The sequence below is a fragment of the Coregonus clupeaformis genome, chromosome 35, assembly GCF_020615455.1.
Source record: "Coregonus clupeaformis isolate EN_2021a chromosome 35, ASM2061545v1, whole genome shotgun sequence".
Lineage (NCBI taxonomy): Eukaryota > Metazoa > Chordata > Actinopteri > Salmoniformes > Salmonidae > Coregonus > Coregonus clupeaformis.
The window spans coordinates 35,921,932-35,936,329 of record NC_059226.1 but is presented as its reverse complement, the minus strand read 5'-3'; the positions used below and the strand labels follow the sequence as shown (position 1 = coordinate 35,936,329).

The 14,398-nt window shown below is 39.1% G+C and overlaps 1 protein-coding gene across 2 annotated transcripts; it reads left to right on the top strand.

Annotated features, from left to right (window-relative positions):
- Positions 1-9,192: 9,192 nt before the first annotated feature.
- LOC121551653 (chromobox protein homolog 8) lies at positions 9,193-12,107 on the top strand. 2 transcript variants are annotated; one of them, XM_041864360.2, is made up of 5 exons: positions 9,193-9,432; positions 9,515-9,558; positions 9,929-9,994; positions 10,156-10,222; positions 10,798-12,107. In XM_041864360.2, the coding sequence occupies exons 1-5, from the start codon at positions 9,319-9,321 to the stop codon at positions 11,671-11,673; spliced, it is 1,167 nt and encodes a 388-aa protein (XP_041720294.1). In that variant the 5' UTR covers positions 9,193-9,318; the 3' UTR covers positions 11,674-12,107. The 2 variants fall into 2 exon arrangements, with proteins under 2 accessions (XP_041720294.1, XP_041720295.1); XM_041864361.2 differs by having other exon boundaries at positions 9,196-9,387; positions 10,798-12,104.
- Positions 12,108-14,398: the final 2,291 nt, after the last annotated feature.

Here is a 14,398-nt window from a genome sequence, read left to right as displayed (position 1 = left end):
ATGGGGACAGCCGAATAACCCTTTTAGGTTCTAGATAGCACCTTTTTTCTAGGAGTTTAGCCTGAGATGTATGACGTTTTATACATATAGTATATTCTACTTAATAATGGCGGTTATTTTAGTCCATAAGTAGAAGAGGTTGAGTAACTATGGTGATCAAAGATCCGTTTAAAAGCACTTCATTGCATTCACCTATGTGTGTATATTAATTTGTACTATGTACTGTATATGTATTCTCCATATAATTTATACTTATTTCCATTGCTTTACAATCTACTCCAGCCAGGTGTGCTCAGTCTGAGGCTGCTGTGTCATATTTCATGTTGGTGAGTTTTGTTATTGTTTGTGAGTGCAGGAGAAATTAATGGAAGAAGAAATGCAAATATGAATGTTGGGTGTGCCAGGCACCCACAGCGACATTATACAGACCCAGTTTCACCGAGGGGGATACTCTGACATGAGATTGAAGTGAACTTCTGACAAATCCTCCAATGCTCTAATTTGATAACTAGAGTTACACACATATATTTCAACTAACTGAACACCGGTTTCAGCAAACTCTGTCAATCTTAACCATGAGCTGCTACATTGCATGTTTTCCTTTTGAGAAAACAAAGTGTATAACATAACTTGCACTATTGAATTGGACAGTGGCAGGCAGGCAAACCATTTAGGAAATTAGCTCTCAGATGAGTAATGAAGGCCAGAGTTTTCGTTTATCGACTGGGCCATTTTTCCTTTAAGAGAAATTCTGATTTATTGACTTGTGTCCCTAATTAGGTTGATATATTGCATTGGTGTAGACCCCACAGATGGTCTACTAAGACCATACAGCAGGTCTATGTAGGACTATTTGTGGCAGGTCTATGTAGGACTATTTGTGGCAGGTCTATGCAGGGCTATTTGTGGCAGGTCTATGTAGGACTATTTTTACATTTAAGTTGACCTTATGACAGGGTGACATTTCACCAGAGGAGGCTGGTGGGATGAGCTATAGGAGGAAAGACTCATTGTAATGGCTGGAATGGAATTAATGGATTGGAGTCAAACACATCAAACATATGGAAACCACATGTTTGACTCCTTTCCATTAATTCAATCCCATCCATTACAATGACCCTGTCCTCCTATAGCTCCTCCCACCAGCCTCCTCTGCATTTCACATATACAGTAGGGGCATTCATCTTAACTTGCGATTGACGCTTGCTTTACAAAGGCCTGATAGATTTACATATATAACTACTATGTCTTTAGCTTATCGAAGCTACCTGGGTTACTAGCCATAGATGTGTATTTTCAGTGTTTCCTAACACCCATCTCTGTGAAAAATATAAAAGCTAATTGTGAGTCGCTTATGTTTAGAGGCTGGTATTTTGATCCTAACACACATGAACACAAGCACAATGAGCACAAGCTATTTTTATATTGCTGCTAAAGTGTATGTTAGAGTACTTTCTTCTGTCATTTAAACCTTGTTGGATGTAACCTACTGTACATTACAGTCTAAATTGCCTTCGATGCACACTGAATGCAAAACTATGACGGATTATGGATTTACATATGATTGTTATGAAGACAATGATTAAATAGCTATAATTTATTATCATTATTTTGCTGTCCAAATCTAAGCTCACTTAGATTTCCTCTGCATTAGAGGTGGAACATCTTATACCTGTCTGTACAACATTTAGGATAACTTTTTAACTTTTTGAATCCTTTTGGTTACCATTGATTTGTTGGAGCCAGGTTACATTTCACTGCACTTGTTGGTTCAAAGGCAAAATAATTGTTTTAAAGTGTGTTCCGATGGGGAGGGGCTGGAAATAGTACTGTTGGCACAGCTATGGTACGTTTTACAATAAAGCAAGTGAACTGACCTTTTTCTGATATTGTCTGACTTTGGCCTGCTATGGGGACATGCTGTGCATTGCATTCAGTGCTTAAGGCTAATGAATTGAAGTATTGTTTCAGTCACTATGGGGAAAAATCCTTTATTTGTACATACTGGCATATTGTTACAGGCATTATAATTGCCTTCAACTATCCCAAAATTGTTTTTATAATTTTTGTAAAAATAATTATTCACTTTATTCTACTTATATGCCATGTGATGGTCTTTATTTTGAAACTAAAGTTAATACGTAGGCCCTATAGGCTATCGACCACCTTTTTGTTTTTACTTGACAAAAAAGGCTAACTTTCTTTTTAAAAACATTAATGTTGGTAATAATGTGACCTCTGAATGGAACCACATATGAAGTTGCATAAGCACATATACTATCCAGAACAAAGGGCCTTCTGTCTTAAATAACTGTTAAATAACTGTACTGGGCACTTACTGATGGGTAATTTTTCTGTTGGAGCAAAGACAGCTTGACCCTTGGCAGGAATGTAGTCAGAACCACCACATTGCTGGGAGGTGAGGGTATTATGCAATATCACATTGTGATACCCCTTGCATCACAATGTGAAAGGCTTTGTGGAATGGGAAGGAAGACCTCTATTAGGCTTTCACTTCTATCAACCAAGTCTCAAGTCTTTTACATTCACTTTGAAGAAGAAGCACAGCTGCACATTTGTAGGCTGTTTGATGTAGGCTACCAGTGATGTATTCCCACACCCACTCCATTTTTGTAAGAACACAACTGAGGCTTTGTCAAACTCACTTTCCTTGTTACATAGCTATTTCAGCAACATCTGTCTTGGCCTGACTAGATGCAAGACGTGTCCTTCAGGTAAGTTCTGTCATGGGGTGGTAGGCCTTTTCTTCTGTTGTTGTGATAATGCTGTTTTATTTTTCCCACACACGCATAACCTTGGCCTGTCTAGTAGGCTCGTCTAATGAGCATGCAGTCGTTCCATTTATAATTAGGCCATATAGGCCGTGAGATGTGTCAGGTTGCCTTATCTTTTGGTGGGAGACGTGCAGTGGGAATTATAGATTTGTGAACTGTGTCTAGGGTTTCCAAATCCAAATTCAAATGCCTAAATACCGTTTAAGATGTAGGCCTAACTCTGTTAAGATGTGCATGGTAGCTTACAGTAACCCCCAAAGCCCAACTTATTGACAACCCAAATAAAGGCGCAAATGCAGATGGAAAAAAAACGCACATAACTGGAATTTTGCCGCAAAATGTGTCAATGTATTGCTTCCTGAAACTTCGAGTTTACACGCGGGCGCGCTTCTCAAGGATTCGGACCCAGACCAGTCAAGTGTAACAAGGAAAGTAGACCTACCTATATTGGGAGGGAGTATGCCTATACATAAACGTTACATGAACATCAAAACATGTTGTATGGCTTGTTTAGACTTCATAATATGGGTCTTGACCTTGTCTACAGGCCTTATCTAAAACCAGTGTATAACCATTACATTGTGAAAGACCTTGGACTGGACTGGAAAACATGCCCAGGTCTTTCAATGGGAGTTGCTTATCAAATAATGTTTTTCGGCACTGGGAGTGTGCCATTCAACCTTGGAACAGATAGATATGTCAAGTTTGTTGGGCCAATTAAACAAATCTTGAGAAAAGTATTAATCGGCTTGTAGCCTAGCGGTTAAAAGTGTTGGGCCAATAACTTAAATGTTGCTGGTTCAAATCCCAGAGCCAACTAGGTGGAACATCTGTCGATGTGCCCTTGAGCAAGGTTGTAAATGTTCCGTAATTGCTTCTGTAATAAATGCAAATTGGCGATGCACGCACATGGGGAGGGTCAGGTGATGTCCTTATCTGAAAGCCTTTTTCGGAAATAGTTGGTTCTATTAATCTAAAAAGCAGGGACAAATAAAATCATTTCAGCAATTCTCTTTTGGAATGCGTTCGCTTCTAAATTGAATTCCCTTCATTTGATCCATGCACAAAAGTCAAATTACACATTCAACTTTTTTGTAGCCTATCAAATGATGTTTCATATTTTTTCATATTTTTTGAAAAACACCCCTTTCCGTTATTTGCATTTGTTGCAAGTTTGAAATCTCTCTTAATCACTTTGGGCTTAATCACAACTTTAGGAATTCAAAGCTCTCAAGTGTGCACTGTCCATGTTCATGGCCACATATTTTAGAGATTTTATTTTGTAGGTTAATGTGTATAACTGTATTGTAATCGTGTTAGTATAGCCTATATCAATGGTTCTTTATCGGATATCATTAGGCTAAGTTCCTTGGAGAATGTGTCTATTTTATCATAGGCTAATGATTCTTTGTTTGGTGAACCATATAGAAAAGTTTCAGTTAATTGATTTGCTTGTTTTCATCATGCATTTGAGGAATGATGACTTTATCGAGGTGAATGAAGCTATAGGCTACATTTCGTTTGTTGAGGCATCTACTTTCCAACTGTCCCCCAAGTAGCCTAGGTGATTGTTTTCCGTTTTCAGCTTTAAATGTTTTAGATGTTTACAGCTGAAGTAACTAATGTTAATCATGAAACAATTCGGCTCATAGCCAGCTTGTATCAGTCTCCATTTGGTTTGCACTTGAACCCGCAAGGGTTAGAGGTTAGCTATATTGCATCTACGTTTATAAGTATTCCCTTTTTCGGAAAATATCTTAGCCCTATAGTCAAACTTTCCATTATTCATACACTGCGTGTGTAACTTGCTGAAAATGAGACAGCCATTTTCTCTCGTCTATACCAGCTTCAAGCAGCGGATCGAATGTTCGCAGGGGCTTTGCAGTGTATGAAATGGTCGCTCGGCATAACGCGCTGAGAGTTGGAGGTGTAGCCTAATAAATTACAGATTTGAGTAGTGCAATGGGCGTTCCATGTCAGTTTCAATACAGGATCCCATTCTGAATTTGTTACTGACCGAAGAAGCACGCCATTTTTGTTTATTACGCAGTGTAACAGAGGCAAATGCAACGCAAACGTAGGCACATTTCGAGAAATGGTATTTGATTTTAATGAAAGACAGAATCACTAGTAAGGGGAATGAACAACCTTAGTTTTGGACATATGCACTTGGACAGTAAACAGCAGAAATGCTTCATCGAAATTCATCAACAAGTCTATTTTCAATCAAGGTGTTAGGTGTGGATAGCAAATTGCCAAATGCACACATGATAAATATAGGAGAAGAGGTATAAATATATGGAGAGTCGGACATACATACTCTTATAAAAATTGGCCCATAAAGGGTTCTTCTGCTGTCTCTAACGGATAACCCATTTTAGTTCCAGGTAGAACCCTTTCACCCAACAAAGGAACCCGCAACGAATCCTTTAAGAACCCTTTTGGTGAACATGTTCTGTAACTAAAAAGGGTTATGTTATTGGGAGAGCCATTTTTGCCACTCAAACACACAGTCATGTAAGGTGAGGCACTTGGTGGTCAATTTGAAGAATATATAATTAGGCTAGAAGACGGGCCACAGAAATTGAACAAGAAAACACACATAGGTCTATCTTTAAAAGTGAAGGACATTATAGAAATAGCCAACCTCAAGATTGCACAGGAGATTGCATGAACCTGAGATATGACTGACAAACAGAAACCTCGTTGTACACGTTGGAGCATATAAATAGAACAAGTGCGATGTTTCACATTCCCCCTTTATCACCACACCACAACCTTCCAATGCAGCCTGCCATTGCTGTATCATCTTACATTTACAGACGTAGCCTACTGCAAGGCGTATTTGCCATGTAGCCTATGGCAAACAACAACTAAACACCAATCAATTCGAATGACTGTTTTTGTGTATTTTCTATGAACATTTTTTGATGAACAATTCTGATGGGGGCCTGTAGCATACGCCTTTATGCCACTGTAATGATAAAGTATTCATAAATAAGTCAATTAAATGCAATTTGTGAAGATGATATTTATTTTGTGTTATATCATGCACAAACGCTAATACAATACGCCAAGATTTATTTGCAGCATAGTTGTTGCATAAACACGAGAGAGAGAGAGAGAGAGAGAGAGAGAGAGAGCGAGAGAGAGAGAGAGAGAGAGAGAGAGAGACAGAGCGAGAGAGAGAGAGAAAGAGGCACAGTAAATTCAGTTTGCTTCGAGGCTGTGGTTCTTCTTCTCGAGCTGAAAACATACATGTCTTTTATGTGTCTGTGGTTTCCTCTTACTCAGGCTACGCGTTTTGCACAACAGATAATGTCCTCCATGAAAGTAGGACAGCGAGCAGCGCTTTCGAGCAGTGAGCTGTGTAACGGCGGTTGCCCAGAAACGAGCGAGCCAATAATATTTTATCAACTCGCACTGTGTATCCATGTATGGCTGTCGCCATTGCTGCACTGCAGTAAAGCTGAGACCAATCATCGACACCACCAAATATGGAATCCTACAGTTATGCGTTAATTCTTCTAGATTTAGCGCGTTCCCTTAAAATGTTGTCGTTTCAATACCCACATTGCGTTGAAATGTCGGTCTCATGGTTTGAGCGTATCAAAATGGTGGTGCCATATGATTTCGACGACAACCAATGCATCTTTTGTCCGCCCTCCTTTGTCTCTTCGTCTGTAATAAGGCTACAGTGGCCACATCTACGTGTTAAATTGAACATGTGTTGTTGGGTAACAGTGTAGGGCGAAATAATCTGGCATCTGCAGGTCAAATATGGAACAAATTCGATGTCCATTCTGCTCTACCCTTCGCATAGGCTAGAGCCATTCCGCCAACGCACGGGCGTTTTCTTTCCAAACCCTCGGAAGCATATTGTCGGTTTGATGAACCGCTATGGCGTTATAAACACTATATTAACACACATTGTGCACCCTATTCATGCTATGTATGCTATTCAGTAATAAACTGTAATGATGTAACAGCAGGCTTTCCCTGTTTCTATTGATATTGTGGAAACGCCTGAGTAATTTAGTTATATATCAATTCACATTGTTGACATAAACCTTCCATAATTTCGTTATCATACAAAATTGTAAAATACCTATAATGTAATGTTTAGTATGATATGCAAGTCTCTCTCTCTCTCTCTCTCTCTCTCTCTCTCTCTCTCTCTCTCTCTCTCTCTCTCTCTCTCTCTCTCTCTCTCTCTCTCTCTCTATCTATCTAAATCAAATTCATACATATCTCTCTGTCTCATTATATTTTCATATCTCATATGATTCCTTTTGATAACTCTGCCATTTTTCCATAGATTATGTTCTTACTTGTACAACGTGTTTAGTTGTGTACAAAAATGTGTAGGCTACAGTTGACTACTTGAATTTTCCCAATTTCCCTTTCTGAACAACTTAAACCTTTGATGTGCACTTCAATACCACTGTACTCTAATGACTTAGGCCTACTCCAACATACATTCAGAAGATAACCAACGCGGGTTTTTTCAGTTTGATCCTTATGTAATTCTTGATCATGTTCACCCATAGCGCTGCCTTCATTGCCCTTTATTTTTCACCAAAGAAAGGCTGTAGTTTCCATGGATCAAGAGACGGAACTCAAGGGGTTTATATTTGTATTAATTAGTTTAATGAGTTACCTAAAGAGGACTGTTAGCCACATTTTTTCAAATACTATAGGTTTCAAATGAATGTCGGTTTCTGTAGGATATGTTTCAGATCTCATAGTTGATCTCTTTATTATAGGAGACTTACATCATATTATTATTTTCTCTTGTATAAAAATTCCTTATAAAAACAAATTCATTATGAAAAACACAAAGCCTAAAAACTTTTATAAGTAAGCCTAATTATTAAAAAATATATAAGTTAATGAGACAATTAAAGCAACCGAATAGTCTTGATATAATAATAATAATAAATAATAAATAATAATAATAATAATAATAATAATAATAAACATTCGTTATAGTAAATACAAAACTGGTATAAATTTTTAACAAACCAACATAATTTATTTGACCTAATTTGGTTATTTAGCAATGTAGTAATATTGTTATCATTATTATTAGTAAGTATTAATATGATTATTATTACATTGTGCTTGACTATTGTTTGAGTTATATGTCATTATCGTGTCTTGTTTTTCTTCCAGAGACCTGTTTATTCTTGTTATGTATATGTTATCATATGTTCATATTTCTATGGCTAAGTTGTGTTTGAAATATTTTATAGTTTTCAGTTGTGTTTACCTATTCATCTTCACACATTCAACTCTTCTTAATGTGACTTTTAATTGTTTTCATAAATTCATAAATCTTCAACCGAATTTGTTTTAAAAAAAAGCTATCGGACGACCAAACAGACCCGCGATTCGTCACCCCGCAATAGGGTAAATTACCTTTGAAAAACAAACAATATCTTCATGAAAATGATACAACTTGAAAGGTCAATTTTAATTGATCTTTGTAGAGTTTAGCCTCACGTAGTTGGACGTTAATGAACAATAGCGCAAGATTGTAAAATAACATACTTTCCCATCTCTAGATTACAAATGACATATGCATTTTGAGACATAGCTATCCTATGCATTTGTATTTAGGTTGGTGCATGGGATTCCTGGCAACTAGTTAGATTCGGTTGAAATACAATCGAGCCTCTAGGTCATGTTCTTATTGATTCTCACTTTGATATTTTCATATCAAATAAATTAATGCACTTTTTTATATTTCTAAATGCCGATGGGTGGCTATTTAAATATCTGTTCAAGAAAATAGTCACAATGCAAGGTAAGAGGTTGGGTAGACTATACAATGCAAGGTAAGAGGTTGGGTAGACTATACAATGCAAGGTAAGAGGTTGGGTAGACTATACAATGCAAGGTAAGAGGTTGGGTAGACTATACAATGCAAGGTAAGAGGTTGGGTAGACTATACAATGCAAGGTAAGAGGTTGGGTAGACTATACAATGCAAGGTAAGAGGTTGGGTAGACTATACAATGCAAGGTAAGAGGTTGGGTAGACTATACAATGCAAGGTAAGAGGTTGGGTAGACAATACAATGCAAGGTAAGAGGTTGGGTAGACTATACAATGCAAGGTAAGAGGTTGGGTAGACTATACAATGCAAGGTAAGAGGTTGGGTAGACTATACAATGAATATAAATTAACACATTTTTTGGTGTGCCATAGTCAGACTGGGTTATTTATTCGCCTTTGCCAAAGACATTCCTGCGCACAAGCCAGACTACCGCCAAATCAGCGTCACTTCCTTAGACTCAAGAAGAATTAACTCCTCCCCTTCACTTAGCAACCCAGAGCACGTAGCAACCGCTGAGCCAATGCGCTCTACCAGATACGGTCCGACCGACTGCGGTGCCTGGCAACCCATAAAAAACGTGATGACGTCTTCCTCACTGTGCGTATTATGGGATGTGTGGAATTAAACAGAGAGGGCAGTAGAAAGAAAAAAATATATAGCCTATAAACGGGGTTGAAGTAAACATGGAGCTATCCGCTGTTGGAGAGCGAGTCTTCGCGGCGGAGTCCATCATCAAACGACGCATAAGAAGAGTATGCAGTTTATTTTCGTTACACCTCCGCGTTTCAAACAATAATGTATGTTAATCGTGTGTTTGTGCACCATCGCAATGACATTCTATCGTCAATAAGTAGGCCTAATTTGTTGTTATACTTGCAGGGTCGAATGGAATACCTTGTGAAATGGAAGGGCTGGTCTAAAAAGTGAGTAGGCTAAACACTGGTTTCGAATCAGGCAGCAGAGCTTCCAGCCTGTCGTTTTATCGCTCGAATGCTTGTTTTTATGTGCATCAACGTGTGTTCATGACATGTTTGGGCTATGTAACCGAGGCTTGTTAACGGGCATGGTTTTGGTAACGTTTGCGTATTTTGCTTAGGCTATTTTAACGCACAAGCACAGGACAGGAGTGTTGCTAACATTAGCAGATTGCTAACTCCACATACGTCGCTGTCCGCTAGGCAATGCCAGAATGAAAGCAACGAGATTCTCAGCCGACATTGTGTTTCATTTGGTGAACGCTTTCGCCACAAATGTGACACTCTTCTTACACTACTGTATCGTCCTTTTGGATAGATATAACACCTGGGAACCGGAGGAAAACATTCTAGATGCGCGCCTCTTCGCTGCATTCGAAGAGAGGTAAGGTTTTGACAGCACAGCAGGCCTCTTCAGGCATAGTGCGAATATGGCATCTTGAGCTATCCCCAACAGACGACCGGCATTTAACATAACTCAAATAAGACTATATTCTGTCGATCGAGTTACGTTTCATACGAAAATGGTATGTATTTATTTCACAGGGAGCGTGAAAGGGAGTTATTTGGGCCTAAGAAGAGGGGACCGAAGCCGGAGACATTTCTGCTGAAGGTGGGGGAATTAAACTGTGACAGTTAGTCCATATTTCAGTCATGTATTTTCTTACTCATCACCTATGTTTTCCGAGAATTGAATCATGAATCGCGTGGTCTGATAGAATGTCAGACTACAAAATGTCTGACATTCAGCTAATAAATAAATTAAAGTGGAACATTGTCTCATATTTTGCTCTTTTTTATTTATTTTTTACCTCCGCTTTCATTTCCGTTGTTTTGATGCTATTGTTCTAACTCCAAGTTTAACAAAGTAACACACGTTTCCAAGTTACAGTGGGAAATAAATGTATCGCAAAAGAGTGAATGCATGGGGCTTACTTTCTGCTTGATAGCCAACATTTTCATTACAACACTTGTAATAATGTTTGTTTCTTCCAAAATTGGCATCATTGTAACAGTTATTTTGGTGTAGTGAAATGGCATGTGGATGAACAATATCGGATTGGCTATAGGCTTATTTAATCGTTTTAAAATATCTGCAATGATACGGCCTATAAATAAGACTATTTAGCCTTCCAAGTACATGTTTTTGAAACCCCATACTTATCTAACTTGACCTCCTTTATACAGGCCAAAGCGAAAGCCACAGCAAAGACTTATGAATGCAGAAGAGAAATGCCAAGGGGGATTCGTGTTTCATACCCCGTTCCGGAGCCTATGATTACACCGAGAGCTCGAGAGGGACTAAGGCCTATCGTGCCCACAATCTTCCCCCCTAGCACGGTGAACCGAGGAGAGAGCGTGAGGGTCAGACCACCAGAGCCAGAGAGAAGGCCGCGACCTGCGCCTCCGCCCTCATTCATGGCTGAGGAATTTGTCAACATCCCTAAAAAACGGGGACCTAAACCCAAGTTACGTTTACGATTCAACATAGAGCCAGACAGCTGTCCAACAGAGGAGCCTGCGAAGAGGAGTCGGTTAGAGGAGCAACAGGCCCCATACGGTCTGTCTAAAATGTCCAGACATTGTCATCATAAAGGCGAAATGTCTGAGAGAAGTGTCATCCAGTTGACGCGCTGGTTTCAAGAGGGAACGAGCATTGTGCCAAAATCAAACGATGCGCAAAGACGGGTGGGGACTGTGTCCCATCCTGGCACCCATAGCCACGATGGTAGACTCGTCCAAAAGGCTAGACTCGATCACCAGAGCCGCATGACTTTAGAATGCGTCGGGGGCATGTCTATCCCACACCCCAAACTGAAGCATGTGTCCAAAAACAATTTCTGCGGAGCCAGTGACTCTTCTTCATCCATGCAACAGTCTAGGCCCATTGTCGTCGCCAAATCCCATGCATCGAGGAGTTCTGGAGAGCAGTCAGCGGTGTCTTGGAGGCCTCGTCTGGATAACGTTGAGAATGTGGTGGTCACAGATGTGACAACGAACTTTTTGACAGTCACCATCAAAGAGAGCAGCACAGACAAAGGTTTTTTCAAAGATAAAAGATGACTTCATTTCAATATCTGCTTCACATAACATGACTAACAATGCAACAGCTATTTGTAAGAAGTTGGTAATCGCTTAAACATTATCATTTGTGATACATTTTCTACATCCAGAGTTGTATGTTTTAATATGTATTATGTAATAGTATTTAATGTAATAATGACCAAATTAAACATGTCTATATAGCCTATTTGAATATAATTTTTTGGTTAACTATTTCGTCTTTTAAATATATTCACAAAGTGCTACATTTCCTCACCTTCCAATGAGGCTATCAGTTAAGTCTGGTTTAAATGTGGTAGGCTATAGAGGTATAGGCCTAGGTCAGGCACATGTAATAGCTGTTATTTAATATAGCAATACAAACTTTCCCTAATGTTTAATGCCATTTTCTGTAAATGGTGAACATTTTATTTTTTATGTAAAGTAGGCCTAATGTTAAAAAATATTTGGGAAAAAACCTTCCATTATCAATATTCTATTCTATGCAATAAATCGAGAGTATTCGTGTGAAAATGTATGTCAGATAAGGTTCAATGGACGATCTTGACTTAGAGTTAAAAATTACCCTAACTGAAAAATGTATGCACTCACTAACTGTAAGTCGCTCTGGATAAGAGCGTCTGCTAAATGACTAAAATGTCAAATGTAAGCAGTTCTGTGCTCCGGTGCAGCAACCAGTGTAATTGGAGCTCGGCGGTTGAATTGTTCCCTGGACTCCTTGATGTGTGTCAAATCAGTTCAGCACAGCTGGGACTGGGACTAGCGATATTTTAGTTATGACTTCCACTAATCTGCTTTAGAAAAATGCACGAGCAAAATACATCAGTTTCCGATGCTGAGATAATTTGTTTTTGGATTTGAGGTAATAATTTGTAACATTTCTTTTGTTGGTTTATTCAAATAGCCATTTGGGAATTGTTTTGCGCAGTATTCAAAATAACCAGTCAAGGGATTTTTCTTGACACAACTAATTGTTTGCCTGAAGAAACCTTCGAACAAGATGATTAACCGAGATTTTGGGAAGGTTTCTTCAAGCAAACAATTAGTGTCAAGATAACTCGGGATTTATCTTTAACCTACAGTTTAAGGACTTGTCAGAGTTGAACTTTTTGACAGGATCGAAATGGTAGGTTTACTTCAATTAGGGTACCTAACATTTAATTAATTAATTACCGTTTTTGCTCTGAAGAATTAGTCATGGCGCGAGGTAAGGAGTTTTGATGATCTATTGCTCGTTAGACCAATTTTGTCCTTTTTATAATTATTTGTTCACAATCTATAGGGATATTCGCATGGGGTCTTGATTAGCAGACAAGGACGTGCATGTATGTAGTCAATATTTTATCACTTTACTTATTATTCGTAGGTCTATTGACAGACTGCCGAAAGAAATGGCACACATGGGGTCACAGACTGCTTCATAATTTGGATCTTGAATTGGGCCCCAACCTTTTCATGAAATTAGTCGAACGCTCATAAACTGAAAAATATTCCTAGTTTTGATATTGCCAATATGGCATTGTAGATTTGCTTCTGCATTGTAGATTTACTTCGTTATCTATAGCCTAACATAAATACAGGTTTTACATTCATGTCAGCCTAACTGTTGACGTTTCTATCTTTTGGAAAATACGAAATATGACTCATCATCACACACACTGATGACCCACGCCTCCTTTTATAAACTGAGCTATATTAATACAGTATGCTACACACCATTTATAAATCCTATAATTTCTCCCGCACGCACGGGAATATAGGCCAACCCATGTGTATGTGCAACGTGATGACTCCAAATTGTTTTAGGCCTAGGCCTATGTCTTTTGCGTCAAGCAATGTATGAACGGAGAATAGGTTCCTGTGTAGACACTGGACCGTTTTAGCCAGCCATGGGTTGGTCCTGGGCAGGAGGGCCATGAGAGTTCAAAAGTGCAGAGAAGAAGCGCTGGTGACACGCGGATGCTGCTGGATGTGTGTGATGATGGGCCGTCTGTGTGGCATATTTGACTCTTTTCATATGATGTGGTCGTGCATCGATATGGGATGGGGTGCTTGCCTTTGCCAGTACGCCAGTAACGCTCAAGACTGGGTGAAATGTCACAGACTCAACTCTATGTTGCCATAAACCTATGGGCTTTTCTTTTATTGTTCACGATTTTAATAGATATAATTCAATAGGAATTCTAATACCGCTGCTAGGTTACATTTTACATGAATTAGTAACATTTTAAAGGGGTTCACATTAAAGAAAAATAATACTATGGCCTTTTAGCTTAATGCGTTTTATGGACAGATGATGTAACAAAATGTAAATGACATGCCTGCAGGGAGACAGAGATGTTACAGTGCTGGAGCTGAGCTAGAGGCCGACTGTAACCAGAAATCATCTCTGGCATTTCTAACACACTGGCCCATTATTTTAATTGAGGCCCCCAAACGAACCCATTTTATTGCTTGAGGCTAAAAAATGGACCAGCCCATCTGGCATTTGCCTGAAATGCCAGATGGCTAGTCTGCCCCTATGGGACACTGAACCACCAGCCTTCTGTAGAATTCAGTCAGTCCGGGAGCTGAATGCCACTAGAGGGTTATTCTCTCTCTTTTGGTGGAGTAACAAAGTGTCCATTCATGTTGCTCTCCCCAGGGAACTGGGCTCTGGCCTCCGAACACGTGACGCAAACAGACCAACCTGAGAGCGCGTGTGAAAATGAACCTGGCTGTGACA